Below are 16,637 nucleotides of genomic sequence, written 5' to 3'. Positions count from 1 at the left end.
AGAGCTGCGGAGTGAGTGAGGCGCGGCTAAGGAGGAAGGAGGAGGATACCGGGCGTGCTTGTCTTGGACCTCGCCAAACTGCGGACTGGTTTGACTTGTCGCTGGATGTATTATCGGAGGAGCGATGTCTTTCAGTTAACCCTCAAAATCGAGAAATCGTTAGTGCCTGATTTGAACAAGGCAAAAAGAAACTCACCGGTAGTCGAGAGTTAGACACAAGTTGTTTAGGATGGGCGAGCTCGTGGACAATGTATTTCAAACCACTGGTTTTCAGTGGCTGCTGCCTATCAGTGAATACTTGGGATTTCCTCTTGCACTGGTAAGAAGACGATAGAATCACAGCAGCACGTTTGGAAAAGCGCGCCGTAGAGATTTATAGTATGTTTTTTCACCCCTCCCAACCAAATTGACACAAAACTACGAAAGATGACAGCATGGTATTTCAACTGTTTACTCGCATTTTTACCTGGACTCCGTATGAAATCCGGAGCCGTATAATTAAACACAAAGCAGGAAGACCATTTCTTTTTACTGTAAAAATAGCAACAGGTTGTTGATGCGCTGGTTTGTTGAACATTTGTATGGTCAGAATTTGTAAAACGAGTACCAATCTTTTAAGAAGGTACAATACATTACATTTTTAATGTAGTAAAAGTTAAATTATAAGATATTTCAGGAGAGTGCATAATGACCATAATGAGCTAATGTTCGCAAAAAAAAAAACAGATTTGCACAATGTAGATATTAATATTATCATTTTATTTTATTCTATTTTAACACGTTTTTAGACATGCATTTTTGTTGTTGAAGTCCAAGAAAAAACCCAGCGAGCTCCCAGTCATTAACATGTCTTAAAAAGTTAAATGAAAATGTAAACAAATCTATCGCCTACTATAGTTTCCCATAGGAAATCAAGTTCTCCAAAGTATCAAAATTACTGAAATTTTAAATTTTCTCTCATCTTCACCCCCTTAACATTTTTTGAACAAAATCAAAAGGTAAGTCCAGTGAAAAGTTACAAAACAAAAACAAAAGTGAAAGAATCGGGGGAATCATAAAGCTACCTAAAAACATGAACTAATAGTCCCCTGAAGTCAACTGCTTTAAGTGATCTATTATTGGCCATTAATTATGTATTTATTTTGAAGGGATGATGCTAATATTTTTTAAAATGCCAAATTGTGGCATCAAACCATTAATCAGTTGATAATTTGTCAATCCCTAATACAAAACCTGGATGAAAAAAAAAGTGAATAAAAATACAATTTTTTTTAATGAAGTGAAATGCAATGCTTATCGTTTTGTAGTTGTTATTAGGAAGCTGCAGTCCTTGCATATTTTAATTTTCCACTTTCTTCAAAGCTTTCATTAAAAAAAAAATCGTGTGCCACTCAGGTAAACTTTCTGGTGTGTCAGCTGTTTGCGCTGATGTCTGCCTTCTGGTTTCGTATCTACCTCAGTCCTCAACGCAGCAATCCCCTGGTGAGGCACATCGTTGCTATTTTGCTTGGCGTCACCTTCATCATCTTCTGCTTTGGATGGTACAGTATGGGGGTCTTGCACAACCTACACACCCACTGGAACTGTAAAGAAATTCACATGTTCTGTCATCCAAAAAAATTGACAATACTGTATCTATCTGGCCTTAAAGTCCATTGAATTTAGCAGGAGATGAGTATGAGGTTGATAGTGGGGTTTAATGCTATCTGGTGGTCCCACATGCCAATAACTAAAGCTGTAGCATAGGGGTCCATGAACTCTAGGCTCTTATTGTCCGTGTCCTTCTTTGCAGGTACTCCACTCATGTCCTGGCAGTGGTGCTTGCAAACTACCTTTTTATCATCCAAGCTGACCTCAGCAACATACACAGGTAGATCTTTTATTTTTGTATGTGAGTTGCATTCAATTCAAATGCACACATTCACCATGTTTGGTCAAACATGTGTATTTATTACCCTTTTTTTTAAACAAGCAGTATATAAATGCGGCTGCAAGGATTGATACTTACAAATAATGATAATAAACTAAAATATATAAAGTAAATAATAATTAATGGCAAAAACTTGGCACACAGGGCAACACAGCTAACTTACTTGCTGAGAGCAAACCAATGAAAAAAAAAGCCTACTTAGAAACAAGCAATTTTAATCAATTAACAGTCAAAATGTCATTTTCAGTCACGTCAAACCGAATTTATTCCTTTTTTTTGCCAAAATGATTTTTCAAAATGGGTCTCAATTGACAGCTAGCAATGTAAGTATTCGGAATCAAGTGAGAAACTCAACGTCATTTCACACTTTTAGATAATAAGTTAGGCTGAGAAAACAAGAAGCGTTTGTCACGCAAATGTGGGAAACATCGATTATCATTTTCATTAATCGTGGCAGCCAATATGGCGATTGCAATTAAAACTCGATTAATTGTGCAGCCCTAAGAGAGAGTAATTTGAATTACTGCATTCTTTCTTGATGAACTTTGTTAAAATATTCTGGATATAAAAACCCTGAATTACTCCTGACAAAACAGTTTTAGGCATCCCTTTACTCTTTTTTTTTTTTTAAGTCAGTATATTATCTGTTTACTCTGAAAGGAGTCTCTTAGGCAATAAGGTGAGAGGTCTACCTCACACACACACCCACAATTCATTTGCAAAGCTATTTGGAATACAGTAAATGACTTGATTGGCTGAGTCGTGTCACATGAGAGGAGCTACATTGCATCTGATCTTTTTTGTGTGTTTTTTGTGTGCATACTGTACTTTAATGTAATAATCAATAATGTTTGCAAAGTCCTCGAAAATATGTAAAGTTTGAATTAAAAATCACCACACAAAAATCAATATTAAGATCAGGGATCACCAATTGTTTTGAAACTGAGAGTTATTTCTTTAGCGTTAAGTAATCCCAGTTTGATACACACGTCTGAAATTATGCTCAAAGTATCTGTCTTAATGTTATTGTCATAGACTCAATGTTTTTCCTTTTATTCACTTCAATGTCTTATAGAGTAACTAATGAGGAATCCCATCAGTCGAGATCGGTTTTAGATCGCATGAGCTGTTTTCTCACTAGTGCGGTCACTCGACTAGACAGACCAGTCTGCCGGACAGCATACTGATGGGTAGGAGAGTGATAATGTAACAATTCAAGTCAGAATGGTAGCCAAGTGGTTAACTGACTCAAAACACATTCTAAAACGACTTAGTAATGTTGATATTTGCTTGTGTTTACCTGTGGCTCAGGCTCTATTATAGTTGCATCCATCATTAACTATCTTCTAGCTAGCAGCGCTCGAGTGCTCCATATAGGCTGGCTTGATAGACTTTGATACTGACAGCCTGACACAATCTCATTCCTTTTGATCACATTTTAACAAACCATGCTGACTCAAATGTGTTGTTTTTAGACCAAAATTTACGGGGAAAGATTTGGAGAAGTAGTGCACTGTTAAGCATAAGTTAAATTCAAACAATTAATGAAAAATGTTGATGATCAAAAATGTATCAAAGTTGCTCATTCATAATTAAGTGGAATTGTGTTAATTGGCCTTCTGTGTTTATACTTATTTTTCACCAAGCACAAAAATTAATATTCGATTCACATTTCCTGTAGAATATCTTAACCAAAAAAGCTGGATAGTGGCAGCCCTGGCAGAAAGTTTAAATATAAAGCATGTGACAAGTCTGTTCAATCAAAAACAGTGGAAGTCTGTAATATTTTAGTGCATGTGTTTTTAAGATCTGTTTACCATTTCCAGCTTCTGTTAACAATTTATGTTAGACTTTTCACACATATTTAGACCGTCGTTTAGGAATGAGACCAAACAAGTCAGGTCCAGTTTGTTGTGAAATATGTGTGAAGGGAAGAATACACACAGGTAAAAGCTGCAGGCTTAGTTGAAATTGTTTGGTACTGTTCATGAGGTGGAGAGCTACGTACACGGGGCCCCGGATTAATATACCCACTTGTACATATCTTTGCACAAGTCCTCCCCAAAATTCACACATTTTTGGATACACTGTCTTGAAATATTGAGGGTTTATAGTTACTATGTGTAGGAGCATTTGCTCATTTGAGAAGGTTGACTTCATCAGCTTTTTTAACATCATCTGCCATACAAGCGGAAAAAGGAGCTCACAGTGTATGGGGAATGTGGTCGTGTGAACAAATATTCCGTTTTTCTTTTCTTGGGATTTTGGTCTCTTTGCAAAAACATGAATCCAAAAGTTCCTTTTATTTATCCGATAGATTTTCAGGCCTATTGGGGGGAGTTAGCGGCGCTCTGCTGTGCCCAAAAAGAGAAGCATGCCTGTTTGGCATCCGTAGTACCGTAAGCCAAACAGGTGGGCAAGGTTTTATTAAACTAATTTCATACACTTTATTTACAATATATTTGGGCAATGTCCGTCGGGGGGCAAATCATGATCATCGCACTTAGTAGGAATTTCATTCTAAGTGGAAATCTTACAAGAGGTTTCTTTTTTTCCTCCAAGGTATTCCATGGTGATGGCGTTGGGGTACCTGACTGTGTGCCAAGTGAGCAGAGTCTTCATTTTTAAATATGGAATACTTTCCACCGACTTCTCCGGGTAAGAAAAATGTCCTTGCCACACCTGTACTCTGGCAGCCCATTAGTAGTTTCACTTCACGTTATCAGTTAACTTTTCTGCAATGTGCCCTGCATGCTTAAACAGTCACTAGTGACACAGCCTTGAGTAAATATTGTGCCACTGGTTAAAAAGAGGCAGTGTGCGTTGTTTATTGTGGGACATTGTCCAAGCAGGTGGAGTTCACACTACCTCCTGGTAACTGGTTGAGTGTAGGTTAGGCCTCTTACTACTGAATATTTACAAATTGCAAATGTAATCATTTATTTTACTAATTAATTAAACAGCTTGATTTTTAAAATCAGACTTTATATCTATCTGATCGACCTTTTTGTGATTGGATGATATTTGCTATTTTGTGCAAGTTGGTTGTAATGCCATCATTTGTCAAGCAATCAGATATTAACGGATTAAAAATTGAAGTCTTACACCAACATGGGGCGTCCTAGTCTTCATGCAGGAGATGCTAGCTGCAGTTTCACTAGACACAAGTTGAGGAAAAGGAATTAGTTCAGCAAAGTTACACCTAAATGTTTGTCAGCTGACTTTTTTACAGTCAGCGTAGTTCTCATGTTGATAAGTTTGTTGGCAGCCTTCCAATTCTCCTCGATGGAGATGAGCAACCAGAATTATGCTCAGAATTCAGGCAGTTGCGAGTCTAAAAGTGGAACAAGTGATGTTGGTGAATCACAAAGATGAGTTCAATGTGTGTAACTTGTTACTGTACAGTGCAATACAAGGATATTGTGAATTTGGTTGGATGTAACACACAACACCTTAGCATTAACTTTGATGCTTTGCTTTGTTGCTTTCAGTTGGTAATACAATGGAGAAAATGTTGTCATTTTGTCTTTCAGCATGCTGCTGGCACTGATCGCTGCATAATCACATTTTTGTGCACACCATGCAACACACATTCTGTACAATACATTACGTACACATGCAACCACAAGTTCAATTGTTTTGTTGCCTCTTGCCGGCTCACATCAAAATGTAAACTGTGCCATTCATGACTTGATAATGTGAACGAGCATTTGTGGTTGAATATATTATTGTCTAGTGTTAACATTGTCTGTTCTATTTACATTCATGCTGTTTGTCCTGCATAAATATTTGACTGGCTTAAATGTTGTCTAACAATAAATAGAAGCGAATGGTTGATCATATTTGTCACATGTACAATGAACTAACATTTTCTACTCAGGCCGCTGATGATAGTGACCCAGAAGATTACCTCACTTGCATTCCAGCTTCATGACGGTAAATACTCTCAATGCACACGCGTGCTTTGTAAATGATGTTTAGAAGTAGAATTAAAGGGTTAGGCTGATTGTGGGCTCTTGAAATGCGTAATTTTGAAAACAATTGTATCGACACTCTAAAAATAGTTGGGTCTAAGATGTATCAAACTAATTTTGGGGGTTAGTAATTTAACCCCCCAAAAAGTTGGACAAAAATGTACAACCCCCAAAACAACTCACAGCATTGTGTTGTTTTTGCACAAACATCTAGAATGGGGCTGCTTTGATGATTTATTCATTTAACATGACTTTTATTATTTATTCAAACCAAAAACACTTGGCTTCAATCAACAGCGTGAAACGTTGGGTCTGACACTTTTTAGTCTGCTTTTAGGTCATTTGTGACCTAACTTTTTATTCAAGCGTCTTTTTTTCAGGTATGTGTAAGAAAACTGAAGAACTGACCTCAGAACAGAAGCAACTAGCAATATAGTAAGTCAGTATGTGGGTTACAGAATACAAATGCAGTCGTTCATCTTTTTCACAGCAACCTTAATATTGGTGGCGACAAGTCTATCAACCTTAAAAAAGGACACCCTTGAATTTAAACACCTATGGGACACTAAACTTATTCAGCCGTTTTCAGCAGTAATATATTGTCTATAATTAATGTGATAGTGGATTAGGTTTCATGACAATGTTTCTGCTGTCAATATTTTTGTTGACTGAAAATGACATCACATATGTTCAAAGCTCAGGTAACAACCAATCACTGCTCAGCTTGCGAATGCCATGTGACCAAACCCAAATGGTGAGCCGTGATTGGCTGAGCACGCGTGATGTCATTATTAGTCAACAGTTATGTCTTAATTATACATCAAAATAGTCTTAGAAAAAATACAAACTTTTGACTGAAAATGTCTAAATCGGTTTTAGTATCCCTTTAACAAGATTTAGGTGAAAGATGATTTTCAACTTATTTCTGAACTTATTTTAAGAATACATTTCTCTCTCTTCCTGTAGCTAAGACACACAAGGACAAGGACATGCATCCACGGTGAATAATTTGTTTCACGTAACTAGCATGCTGCCAACTGACGAAAAAGTGCATCATTTTGAATGGGAAAGATTGCATGAAAGCAGATCTTTTAAAACATGTTCCATGGATGCAATCAGAACAAAAAATGTTGATAATTGTCAAGTTTGGGTATCATACCAAACAGTGAAGCCTTTCTGCTAATTTCCTCTCCAGTGCCTCCACAACTCATCGCAACGTTCAATCAATACAAACCATGTTAAATTAGACCTCTCACTAGCAAATCTTCGTAAAATGGATTATCCTATCGATTATTCCATAGAATAGTAATACTTTACTAATCTACAAAGGTTGCTATAACTACTTACTACAAATCTTTAGACACCAGCAAAATTGCCTTTGTTAACCGCATTAGTGAATAGCGTTCGTAAACAGTACTAGCGATTATCATTTAAGGTCAAATAAGCAAAGTACCATTCAGTTCACACATAAATAATGATAAATGTACAAAGTGCATTACACAAGTAACAGTGGTCCATGTGCTTATAATATATTAAATGAAAATCCACTCACTCCTAAATCAGTAAGTGTTCTAAGCACAGAAATAGCATCAGCCATTGGGCCACTAAGAGGTGCATCAAGACAAGCAATGGTCACTTAAGGTGGTCTTTGCATATGCGCTTTTTTTTTCTAATTACTATTCTCGCACGCCTTTTCCACTTTGCAATAATGTAATGTTTATTTTATTATATTGCTTTATTTTATTTTTGTCATTCTTTTTTTAATTGCAAATGATGCCAAATGTGTGACATCTCCTGTTTTGGGCGGGGATCTTTCTCCCATGCAGCCATTGCAACACTGTTTGTCTTCAAGATAGGATCATGTTCAAAACCATAGTGTAAACATGGTTCCATTAGACCTTCAAGGCACATATTTGTAGTGGACCTATTTTTAAAGTCGACTTACCCAAGTTGGTTGACTTTTTTCCCCCAGCCCTAGTTTGATCATAGAGATTGTTTTATAGTCAGTTTTTGTAATTATACAGTATATGAATGATTTTTCATTTTAATTTTTTTTTCTTTCATTCTTTAATGCAAGTAGCATGCGTTCCATACACCTGAAGTGCTCACATTGTTTTAACATTTGATTGTATTTTTTGGTCGGCGCAGTGCGAGGCCTTCTCTCATCGAGTACTTGAGTTACAATCTCAACTTCCTGGGTGTATTGGTGGGTCCGTTCAATAACTACAAAGACTACATCGACTTCATCGAGGGCACGCACATCAGCGGCAGGCTCAGGCAACATGCCCGCATGCCTAACGGCAAGAAGGGCTGCAATAAATGTCCAGACCCGTCACCTCTGGTAAGAATCCATCCTCCTGATACAACACTTCACAATTAGAGTCGTTATTTCTTCTTGGCTATTTTCAAACTGTAGGGTCATTCTATTTGTCATTGCGTGCGTTGCGTCCATCATCTCCGCAGAAGGCTGTCTGTCACAAGTTGTTGGTGTGCTGCGGTTGCATGCTCTTCTTCCTTGTCATCACACGGTCGCTGCCCATAAATTACAACGTGGACCCTCACTTTGTCAACCATGCCCCCTTCGTCACTCGGCTCACCTACACTTTCTTTTCCATGCAAGCTGCAAGACCCAAGTTCTACTTTGCCTGGACGCTAGGTGAGCAACATAGTTGGTGCCATTTTCAACCTCCAAGGCAGTTTGCTGCTGGATTTTCTGAGGTTTTTTTTGTTCCGTCATCCAAGCTGATGCCATCAACAACGCCGCTGGATTTGGTTTCTCGGGGATGGATGAAAATGGAGAAGGTTCCTGGAACCTCCTTAGTAACCTGGACATTGTTGGAATTGAGGTACCTTTGCTGTCTTTTGGTCTGCAAATCACAAGTGAGAAGAGATTGGAGTGAAATAAACATTTTCACTTGCTTCTTTATTTTTTCAGACAGCAACCAGCTTCAAGACTTTCATTGACAACTGGAACATACAAACTGAAAAATGGCTTAAAATGTAAACACAGTCAAGTCCTACTTATTGATAGAGATACCTTATGAAGATATTTTTGTTTTAATTGTTAACTCCTGCCTGCTTTGAGAGAAGTGATTGCTTTTTAATTGTCCAAATTTGGGCCTGGATACATAAAACCCTAAAAAAAATGAAATTTCAAATTTCAGAGAATATTTAATGATAACTTATTGTTATAGTATTTTTTGATGTATAAATGATTACAATTGATATTATTGTAATATTTCGTATTATAATATATTACTACATTATGCAATATACCCATCCATATCCATTATCTGTAGGGTCGTGGGCTAGCTGGTGCCTATGCCAGCAATCTTCAGGCGGTGGGCGGTAGACACCATACATACATATATATGTATGTATATATGTATGTGTAAATATATATACATTCTTCTCATTCTGTTTTTTAATTTTTATTATTTAAAATTTCCTGAATTGTTGATTACCAGTAAAAAAGTCATTGACTTAATGAAAAAATATGGATACGATTATTTGATAAACAAAAAAATGTTAGTCCAAACAGAAAAGGTATATATTTTATTCTTCAAAGTAGACACATTCAAAATAACAGCATTGCGCAGCTTCGTGTTTTCTCAATCAGCTATTTATTATTTAATATTTTGTCTTTTTTGTTTTTGTTACCTCCACTCATCAGGGTGTGTTACAACCGAGCGCCGCGGCACCGGGTGGTCCTCACGTACATATTGTCTGCGTTGTGGCACGGCGTTTACCCAGGATACTACTTCTCCTTCATCACCGCCATCTTCACCACGATGGCAGCACGAGCTGTGAGTTTAGCAAATTCATATAACATTTCCCAAATTAAGCCACTTTACTTATGCATTTCCATCCATTTTTGTCAACAAGGTACGCAAATCATTCCGTCACCACTTCCTCGGCTCCAGACGTTTAAAGCTGGTTTATGACATTGTGACGTGGGCGTCCACCCAACTAGCCATCTGCTATACTTTCATTCCCTTTCTACTCCTGGCTGTAGAACCCACCATGATCTACTACAGGTACCTTCAATCATCACTGGATTTTTCATGCAAGATAAAACGCCTGAAGATCAGACATCAGGCACATCGATTCTCAGTTTGGTGTGACTTTAACGCGACATTTTATTTCAAAATTATGGAGGTAGAATTAATTGGCTCGGATGACAATTTTCACATCATAATCATTATAATGTGACAATGTTTTTTTAAAAAGTGCACAGGAAATACAGTGCCTTGAAAAAGTATTTGCCACCTTCCTAATTTCTGTGTGTGTGGTTTTTTTACATATTTACCACACACAAAGGTTTTATTTCTTCAAACCAGTTTTATATCACCCTGAGACGAGGATATCTAAAATGCAGTCTCACAGATGACACTGATGACCCCAAGAAACAGCCAAAAGTTAGCATTTCGGCTTAAAAGTTAACATTTGTTGAATGTTTATTTGTATTATTTTTTTCCTTTTATTACTATTAAAAAGAATACAATTTTAAGTACACTTATACATTTTTTTTTTATAAATAATGCTCTTATTTGCAATCACAGCGGCAAGTGGGGGGAGTGAAATGCCATGAATAATTGAGAAGCACTGGTGCAAAGTGAATTATGGTGATTTTGGTATATTTTGATTGAGATATTAAAGCTTTCATTCATGGATTATGGCTGCAGGATATGGACAAAAGTGGTAGTGTTTTTTGTATTAGAAGACAATGCCAATGAGGACTAGCACATAGCATCGCGAAATCCTGGACTGAATTACATTTCTGTTCCCAGTAGCCGTGTGAAGGAAGAAGAGCCGCAAGGTCAAGAATCGCGTTGTGTCTAAAGAATACCATACTTTTGAGTTTGTTATTTAGCTGGTTATGTCAGTGTGGCGCTACAACTATCAACCTGATGGCTAATACCTACCGCGCAGATTTCCTATAGCTACTATTAGCATTATCACTTAGATTTGAGCATCAAAAGCTTCTTAAAAGTTTACCAGGAACCTGATGGCTAATACCTCTCGCACAGATTCCCTATAGCTAACATTAGCATTATCACTTAGATTTGAGCATCAAAAGCGTCTTAAAGGTTTACCAGGAACTAAGGCTGTACAATTGATCGAGTTTTAATCGCGATCGCGTTATTGGCGGCCATGATTGATTAATTAAGATGATAATCAGCCATACTAACATTTAAAAAGTCAAGCACTTTTTTGATTGAGAGGCAAATCAAGCCTTACCACCAGAGGACAATGTTTCCCATGTTTGTGTTACAAAAACCTGGTGTTGAGTTTCTCACCCGATTCCTAATATTTACAGTGCTGGCTGTCAATTGAGACCCATTTTGAAAAATCTGACTGGCAAAAAATTGGATTAAATTCTGTTTGAAATGACAGAAAATTACATTTTGACTGCTAACTGATTAAAATTTGCTTAAAAGTAAATAATGTGCTTGGTTCTAAGTAGGCTTCATTTTTTTTTTCATTGATTTGCTCTCAGCAAATAAGTTAGCTGTGTTGCTCTGTGTGCCAAGTTTTTGCCATTAATTATTATTCACTTTATTTATTTTAGTTTATTATTATTTGTTGGTATCAATTCTTGAAGCCGTGTTTATATACTGCTTGTTTGAATAAAGGGTAGTTAATAGACATGTTTGACTAAACATGATGAATAATCGTAATTTCAATATTGACCAAAATAATTGTGATTATTATTTTGGCCATAATCGTGCAGCCCTACCAGGAACTGAACCAGAAATTTAGCAAGGGTGTCACTGAAGTTCCAAATTTTTCAAGGGTGTTTTGACGATCACTGTACAACCACATGAAAACACTTTTAAAAACTCTATAACGGAGCAGGGATTCCCGTTTTGAGGCAAAGACTGATTCTGGCTGTGTTCCAGGTCCATGTACTTCCACGGGCACATCCTCAGCGTCCTGGCTATGGTTGTCCTGCATCCCAAATTCAAAAGCAAACTCCCCTTTGTCGCCACAAAAGCCACCAGACACGCCCCCTCAACCCAGTGTCCGCCTGTCCGCCCCGTCAACAATGGCAAAACTCACTAAAGCCTCCACATCCCCGAAATGCTTCCAGTCAAAGCGGGAAAAGTATAACAGAGGTCTCATTTATGAATGTTTTTAAGACAATGCAGTCATTGCGTGGACATCATCAGCCAGAATTGTATTGTCAATACATCCGGCAGAAGGTCTTTATTGACGACAGTGTGGACGAGACTGGGGACTCACTGTCTCTGGTTTGGATTCAGGCCGGCACAGTGGGAGAGGAAAGGCACACGCATGCCAGACTCAAATAGCGCAAGACATACACGCAAGCAAGACGCGAGAGGACAAATATGCACACTGTGGCTGTGATGGCACACAAAGGTTGTTGTTGTTGGGTTGCCGGAGCTCCATTACCAACTGTTACAACACCCTCCCATGTGTAACCGTGTGTCACGAACAAAACAGTCGAGGCTGTCCGATGTGAATTCAGCATGAGGCTTTAAAAAAAAACAAAAAAACTGAATGGTGCCTGGTGCTCAATATATTGTAAGTCTTTTTGCTGAAAAGCGGTGGCCTTTTGAATTGTAACAAACTAGCATAATGCATAATTTGAATGGTAACACTGCACTTAATGATTCAATTCAGATATATGTAAAACTAAGACCTACATAATTTTAAAAATAAATGTCCTTCGGATTAAATGCAAATAATGTAAATCATAGTTATATACAACATCAATAGCCTGTACTTTGACTTACATTACTAGTTGCAATCAATCATGAACTGAAAAATGTATTGCTGTAGAAAATGAGTGCAGATTAAAATTTTTTTGGAAACATATCAATCCCTACTATATTGCAGGCTATATTGGGGGTCATGTCACTACTGGCCTTATGCAATCAAGGCAGACCTCTAAAAAAGGTATTCAATTTCAAGAAATTCCCATGTGACATGTTTTTAAGTTTTTGGGGTGTTTCAAATGGAAACGCTTCAGAGAATGTATTGTTTGCGAGGTTTACTATGACACTGTGGTTCCCCTTTTGAATGTATTTGAATTAACTTAAGTTCAGAAAAAAATATAATTATGAACACATTAGCACGGGTAAAATGGTACATCTTGATTGCACAAATGTTTACGCTGATTTATGTTTAGTTCAGGATGGCACAAACGACTCGTTTATTTATTGCTTATTGCAATTTTTAATGGAGGAGGAAAACATATCAGTGTTGCCTAAAAACATTAAGTGAGTAGAGCCCAATTTGAAGTAATTATGCACAAATGTACATACAGTATGTTGTGTGTGTTTTTAGTTAATGCAGGCATAAGTCAGTGCACAGTGCAAATGGATTGATATAATGTAATCAATGTGATTTTTAACCTTTTTTCATGTGAAATCAAATATTTTGAGTGTTTGTTCTATTGATGCTTTTTTTTACTATACCTTATATATTTTTAATTGTATATTATGTAACTAATAAAGATTCCTGACAACTTGAATTTTGAAACTTAAGTATTTTAAGTGCAAATAATAAATAGATGCAACAGAAACATAGTGACTTGTGCGTGTTCTCTGTGAGTCCCTGCGGGTTTACTCTCTGCTGATGGTCTTAAAGCGAACTAGATTTCCCCCAAGTGCAAGCCGTCTATGTATTTACGTATGTGTGTGTGCATGCTTGCGTACTCCCGTGTGCATGCATCAACCCACAGCCCTGCGGGTACTCATGACAACAGTGGGGACAAAACACATTCTAAACTGTTATGCTAAACTGTTTTTTTTTTCTTAAATCAAAGACCAGATTTCAGTAATGGTTTCTGCTAAAACCCTTTTATAACGCAATGTAAAAAACATGAAGCAACAAATGATGAGCTAGTTGAAAAGTCGGAAGTCCATGAAAATTGTTTGATTGATCGAAGCATTTTAAAATGTTGCTTAATAGTAACAGTAGCGCTCACACCCACCTCAAATGTTAATTAAAACTTAAGACAATTTGCAGTTTTGGTGGACGTCTGATCTGTATTTGCAGGTTGCATAATATGAAGTGGCAGGCCACATCTAGACCAGGGGCCTTTAGTTTGACATATAATGCCATTAGATGTGGGTGTGCTTGTGGCCAATTTTTTTTTTTTCTACATTGCCCGTCAAATGTTTGGAAACACCTTCAAATTCATTTATTGGGACACATATATATATATATATATATATATATATATATATATATATATATATATATATATATATATATATATTTAGGATTGTGTGTATATTTAATGAATATTTATTTAAGTTTGTTATTTAGATCACAATGCTGAGGTACTTATCTACAACACAGGAAATGTTTAAATTAAAAAAAAAAAAAACTATTAGAAAAGGTATTTCCAAATGTTGACTGGTGTTCTCAAGCTTTCACTCCAACTCAGCTGGGATAGGGTAAAGCTCACCCGAACCTTATTAAGAACATGGGCTGTACAAAATGCATGTTTAATGAGATCAGTGATTAGTTCACTGTGCCCGAGAATTATGGTTAGGGTTAGGTTGTTCTTTTATTGGGGATATCATTTTTATATTGTCAATAAAGCAACTACGGCCAACCCACCATTAATTATGAACAATAAATTATACAATTGTGTACATTTTTAAAATTTTAATATTATTTGGAAATATATTTTTCTATACATGACAAAAGCTCTATGACACCTAGACAGAGTGTACTCCCCAATTGAATATTTGAGTGTTTATTAAAGGCAGATGAAAAAACAAAACAAAAAAATCCTTCAAATCTTTTAACAACCCATGCTGAAATAAGCATGCGGCTTGTAACCACTTCTCAAGTTTTGATACAAACTAATCAGGAATATAAATAACTAGTACATGCATTTTCAAACCTCCCACAAAATAACAGTCGTCATGACAACAGCCATAAAAATAAACAGCGTTCATTTAATACTATCAAGTAGTGTATGTGTCTCATACGCATCATAATTCCTATTTTCTGGTGCGAGTTGCAGTCGTATTACAGTTTCTCTACAAATAAGACATCAAGTAGGAAAAGATAAATGAGTAAAATGAATGGGAACACTTTCTCATTACTTAATAATGTTAACGGCTAAACGTAGTCATATTCATCCAACTCAATTCATGTGCTTTGTTATATTTATATTCCATCCTGTCATATGGAGATGACGTATATGATAAGTTAAAATAACTTTGCCAGTTTTCAGCATGCTAATAAATTCAAGTTTACAGAACAAAACAGGATTGGAATGTAAGCGATTCAATGCATGTGCTGAATGGTCAAACAATCACAACCAAAAGATCATAACCAAAACAAAAACAAAAAAAAAGCATTTTTGATTTCAACTAACTAATGAATAGTTATAAATAAATACAACATTAGGTGTTAAACGTAGAATTAGAGTAGCGATTATAGACAGTAAATAAAATGCAAAGTGGTGAAAACACAATCGAGAACCTGGAGGGCAATTGACATCGATCTGCTACTAAGAGGGAACGAACTATAATAAAAATGAATAGTTTTGGACTGCTGCTTCCAAACTCGCTTATTTCCATTTTAGGGACAGCATCTGATAACAACAAGAAAAATTCTCCCAATTGACAAGTACAATTTCTGATATTCATTGAGCTCCATGAGAGGGATGAACTATTTGAGACTTTGCATCTTATGTACTCCCACAATATTACATGTTTTGTTTTTTTTTCAAAGTCAACATTACGATTTTTTTAAGGGGATTTGTTCATCTGGCTCTTGGATTTGATCTTGAGTGTATCCAATAATGGCACCTCGAAAGGTAGGAGTCTCAACCAGCAGAGTGCAGTAGAGACACAAAATATTGCACTCATTCAATTCCACTCGGAGGTCATGTGACAAGATATCTGTTGAATTCATTTTCAAAAAATGTTCATCCATCCATGTCAGTGACAAATGACAGATAGAACAATTAAATGCTCTCCCACTAGATGGCAGAAGGCGCAATGAAGAGAACAAAAGCTTTGTGTTAGACTGAGAAGACCCGCATTTCTCACTGACAAGAGAAACGAGATCGTCATTATTTCAGTAGACAGTGTCTCCTTTTTTTTTTTTTTTTTTTTTTTAGACTTTTTAGCTTGTTTTTGGTACTGTCAAATATGTGTTTAGCTCAATAAAATTTGGGGATGAACTCCCATACGCCTGATGATAGTCAACATTTAAAACTAAAACAAGTTAAATGTTCCCATATTAGACGTCTTTAAAATGCTGCTACATCATAAAACATGATGTTAAAGTTAAAGTCCATTTCCTCTAGCTCCCATTAGCAAACTGATGATGATGATGATTATGATGTCTGGAGCATACGTCCATGTGCTTCACTTTCAAGAAGGTCTTCAAGATCGGAAGCCTTGGGCTATTTGGGCGTCTTTATTTATTCATTTTTTTTGTCCATGGGTCCAAAGTGAGCTTCACTTTTTGTCGTGAGCGGCAGCGGGCGTTTGCGTCTTGTCCTTCTTGGCGTCCTTGTTGCCGTCTTTCTTGTCGTCGTCGTCGCTGAAGAAGAGGAGGGGGAACATGCCCAGGATGCAGCCGATGCCCACGCCGATGGCTTTGCCCTGCGAGCAAATATGAAAAGTTACGGGAGCTAAACGTGAAATTTGTCCGTCTAATTGCAGGACCAATAAATGGAAAAACAAAAACAAAAACCTTGATTTCCTTTCGCACATTTTCCAAGAAAAAGC

The 16,637-nt window shown here is 36.8% G+C and overlaps 2 protein-coding genes across 4 annotated transcripts in view; one reads left to right on the top strand and one right to left on the bottom strand.

Moving 5' to 3' along the window:
• Nucleotides 1–77: 77 nt before the first annotated feature.
• Nucleotides 78–13,387, top strand: LOC148425600 (membrane-bound glycerophospholipid O-acyltransferase 1-like). Of its 2 annotated transcripts, none has more exons than XM_088410694.1 (13): nt 78–319; nt 1,461–1,541; nt 1,793–1,870; nt 4,493–4,588; nt 5,811–5,866; nt 6,285–6,339; nt 8,053–8,245; nt 8,368–8,560; nt 8,647–8,750; nt 8,840–8,904; nt 9,578–9,710; nt 9,790–9,941; nt 11,808–13,387. In XM_088410694.1, the coding sequence occupies exons 1-13, from the start codon at nt 249–251 to the stop codon at nt 11,968–11,970; spliced, it is 1,440 nt and encodes a 479-aa protein (XP_088266820.1). In that variant the 5' UTR covers nt 78–248; the 3' UTR covers nt 11,971–13,387. The 2 variants fall into 2 exon arrangements, with proteins under 2 accessions (XP_088266820.1, XP_088266819.1); XM_088410693.1 differs by having other exon boundaries at nt 1,396–1,541.
• Nucleotides 13,388–14,625: 1,238 nt separating this feature from the next.
• Nucleotides 14,626–16,637, bottom strand: part of LOC148425599 (transmembrane protein 65-like) — a 29,887-nt gene continuing 27,875 nt past the window's right edge. For both annotated transcript variants that reach the window (XM_088411929.1, XM_088411930.1), the window contains one exon: nt 14,626–16,511. In XM_088411929.1, the coding sequence (XP_088268055.1) occupies nt 16,365–16,511 (147 nt within the window). In that variant the 3' untranslated portion in view covers nt 14,626–16,364. The remainder of the gene's footprint in view (nt 16,512–16,637) is intronic.

This window comes from Hippichthys cyanospilos, chromosome 3 (assembly GCF_059441005.1).
Source record: "Hippichthys cyanospilos isolate Australia breed blue-spotted pipefish chromosome 3, RoL_Hcya_1.0, whole genome shotgun sequence".
Taxonomy (NCBI): domain Eukaryota; kingdom Metazoa; phylum Chordata; class Actinopteri; order Syngnathiformes; family Syngnathidae; genus Hippichthys; species Hippichthys cyanospilos.
This window is presented reverse-complemented; position numbering and strand designations above follow the sequence as displayed.

Excerpts from the sequence above, each read along its gene's own strand:
- LOC148425600 (XM_088410693.1), top strand. The coding sequence starts at position 230 with ATGGGCGAGCTCGTGGACAATGTATTTCAAACCACTGGTTTTCAGTGG. Across the intron at positions 6,340-8,052 it reads CAGAAGCAACTAGCAATATA|TGCGAGGCCTTCTCTCATCG; the intron begins GTAAGTCAGTAT and ends TGGTCGGCGCAG. Across the intron at positions 8,751-8,839 it reads TGGACATTGTTGGAATTGAG|ACAGCAACCAGCTTCAAGAC; the intron begins GTACCTTTGCTG and ends TTATTTTTTCAG.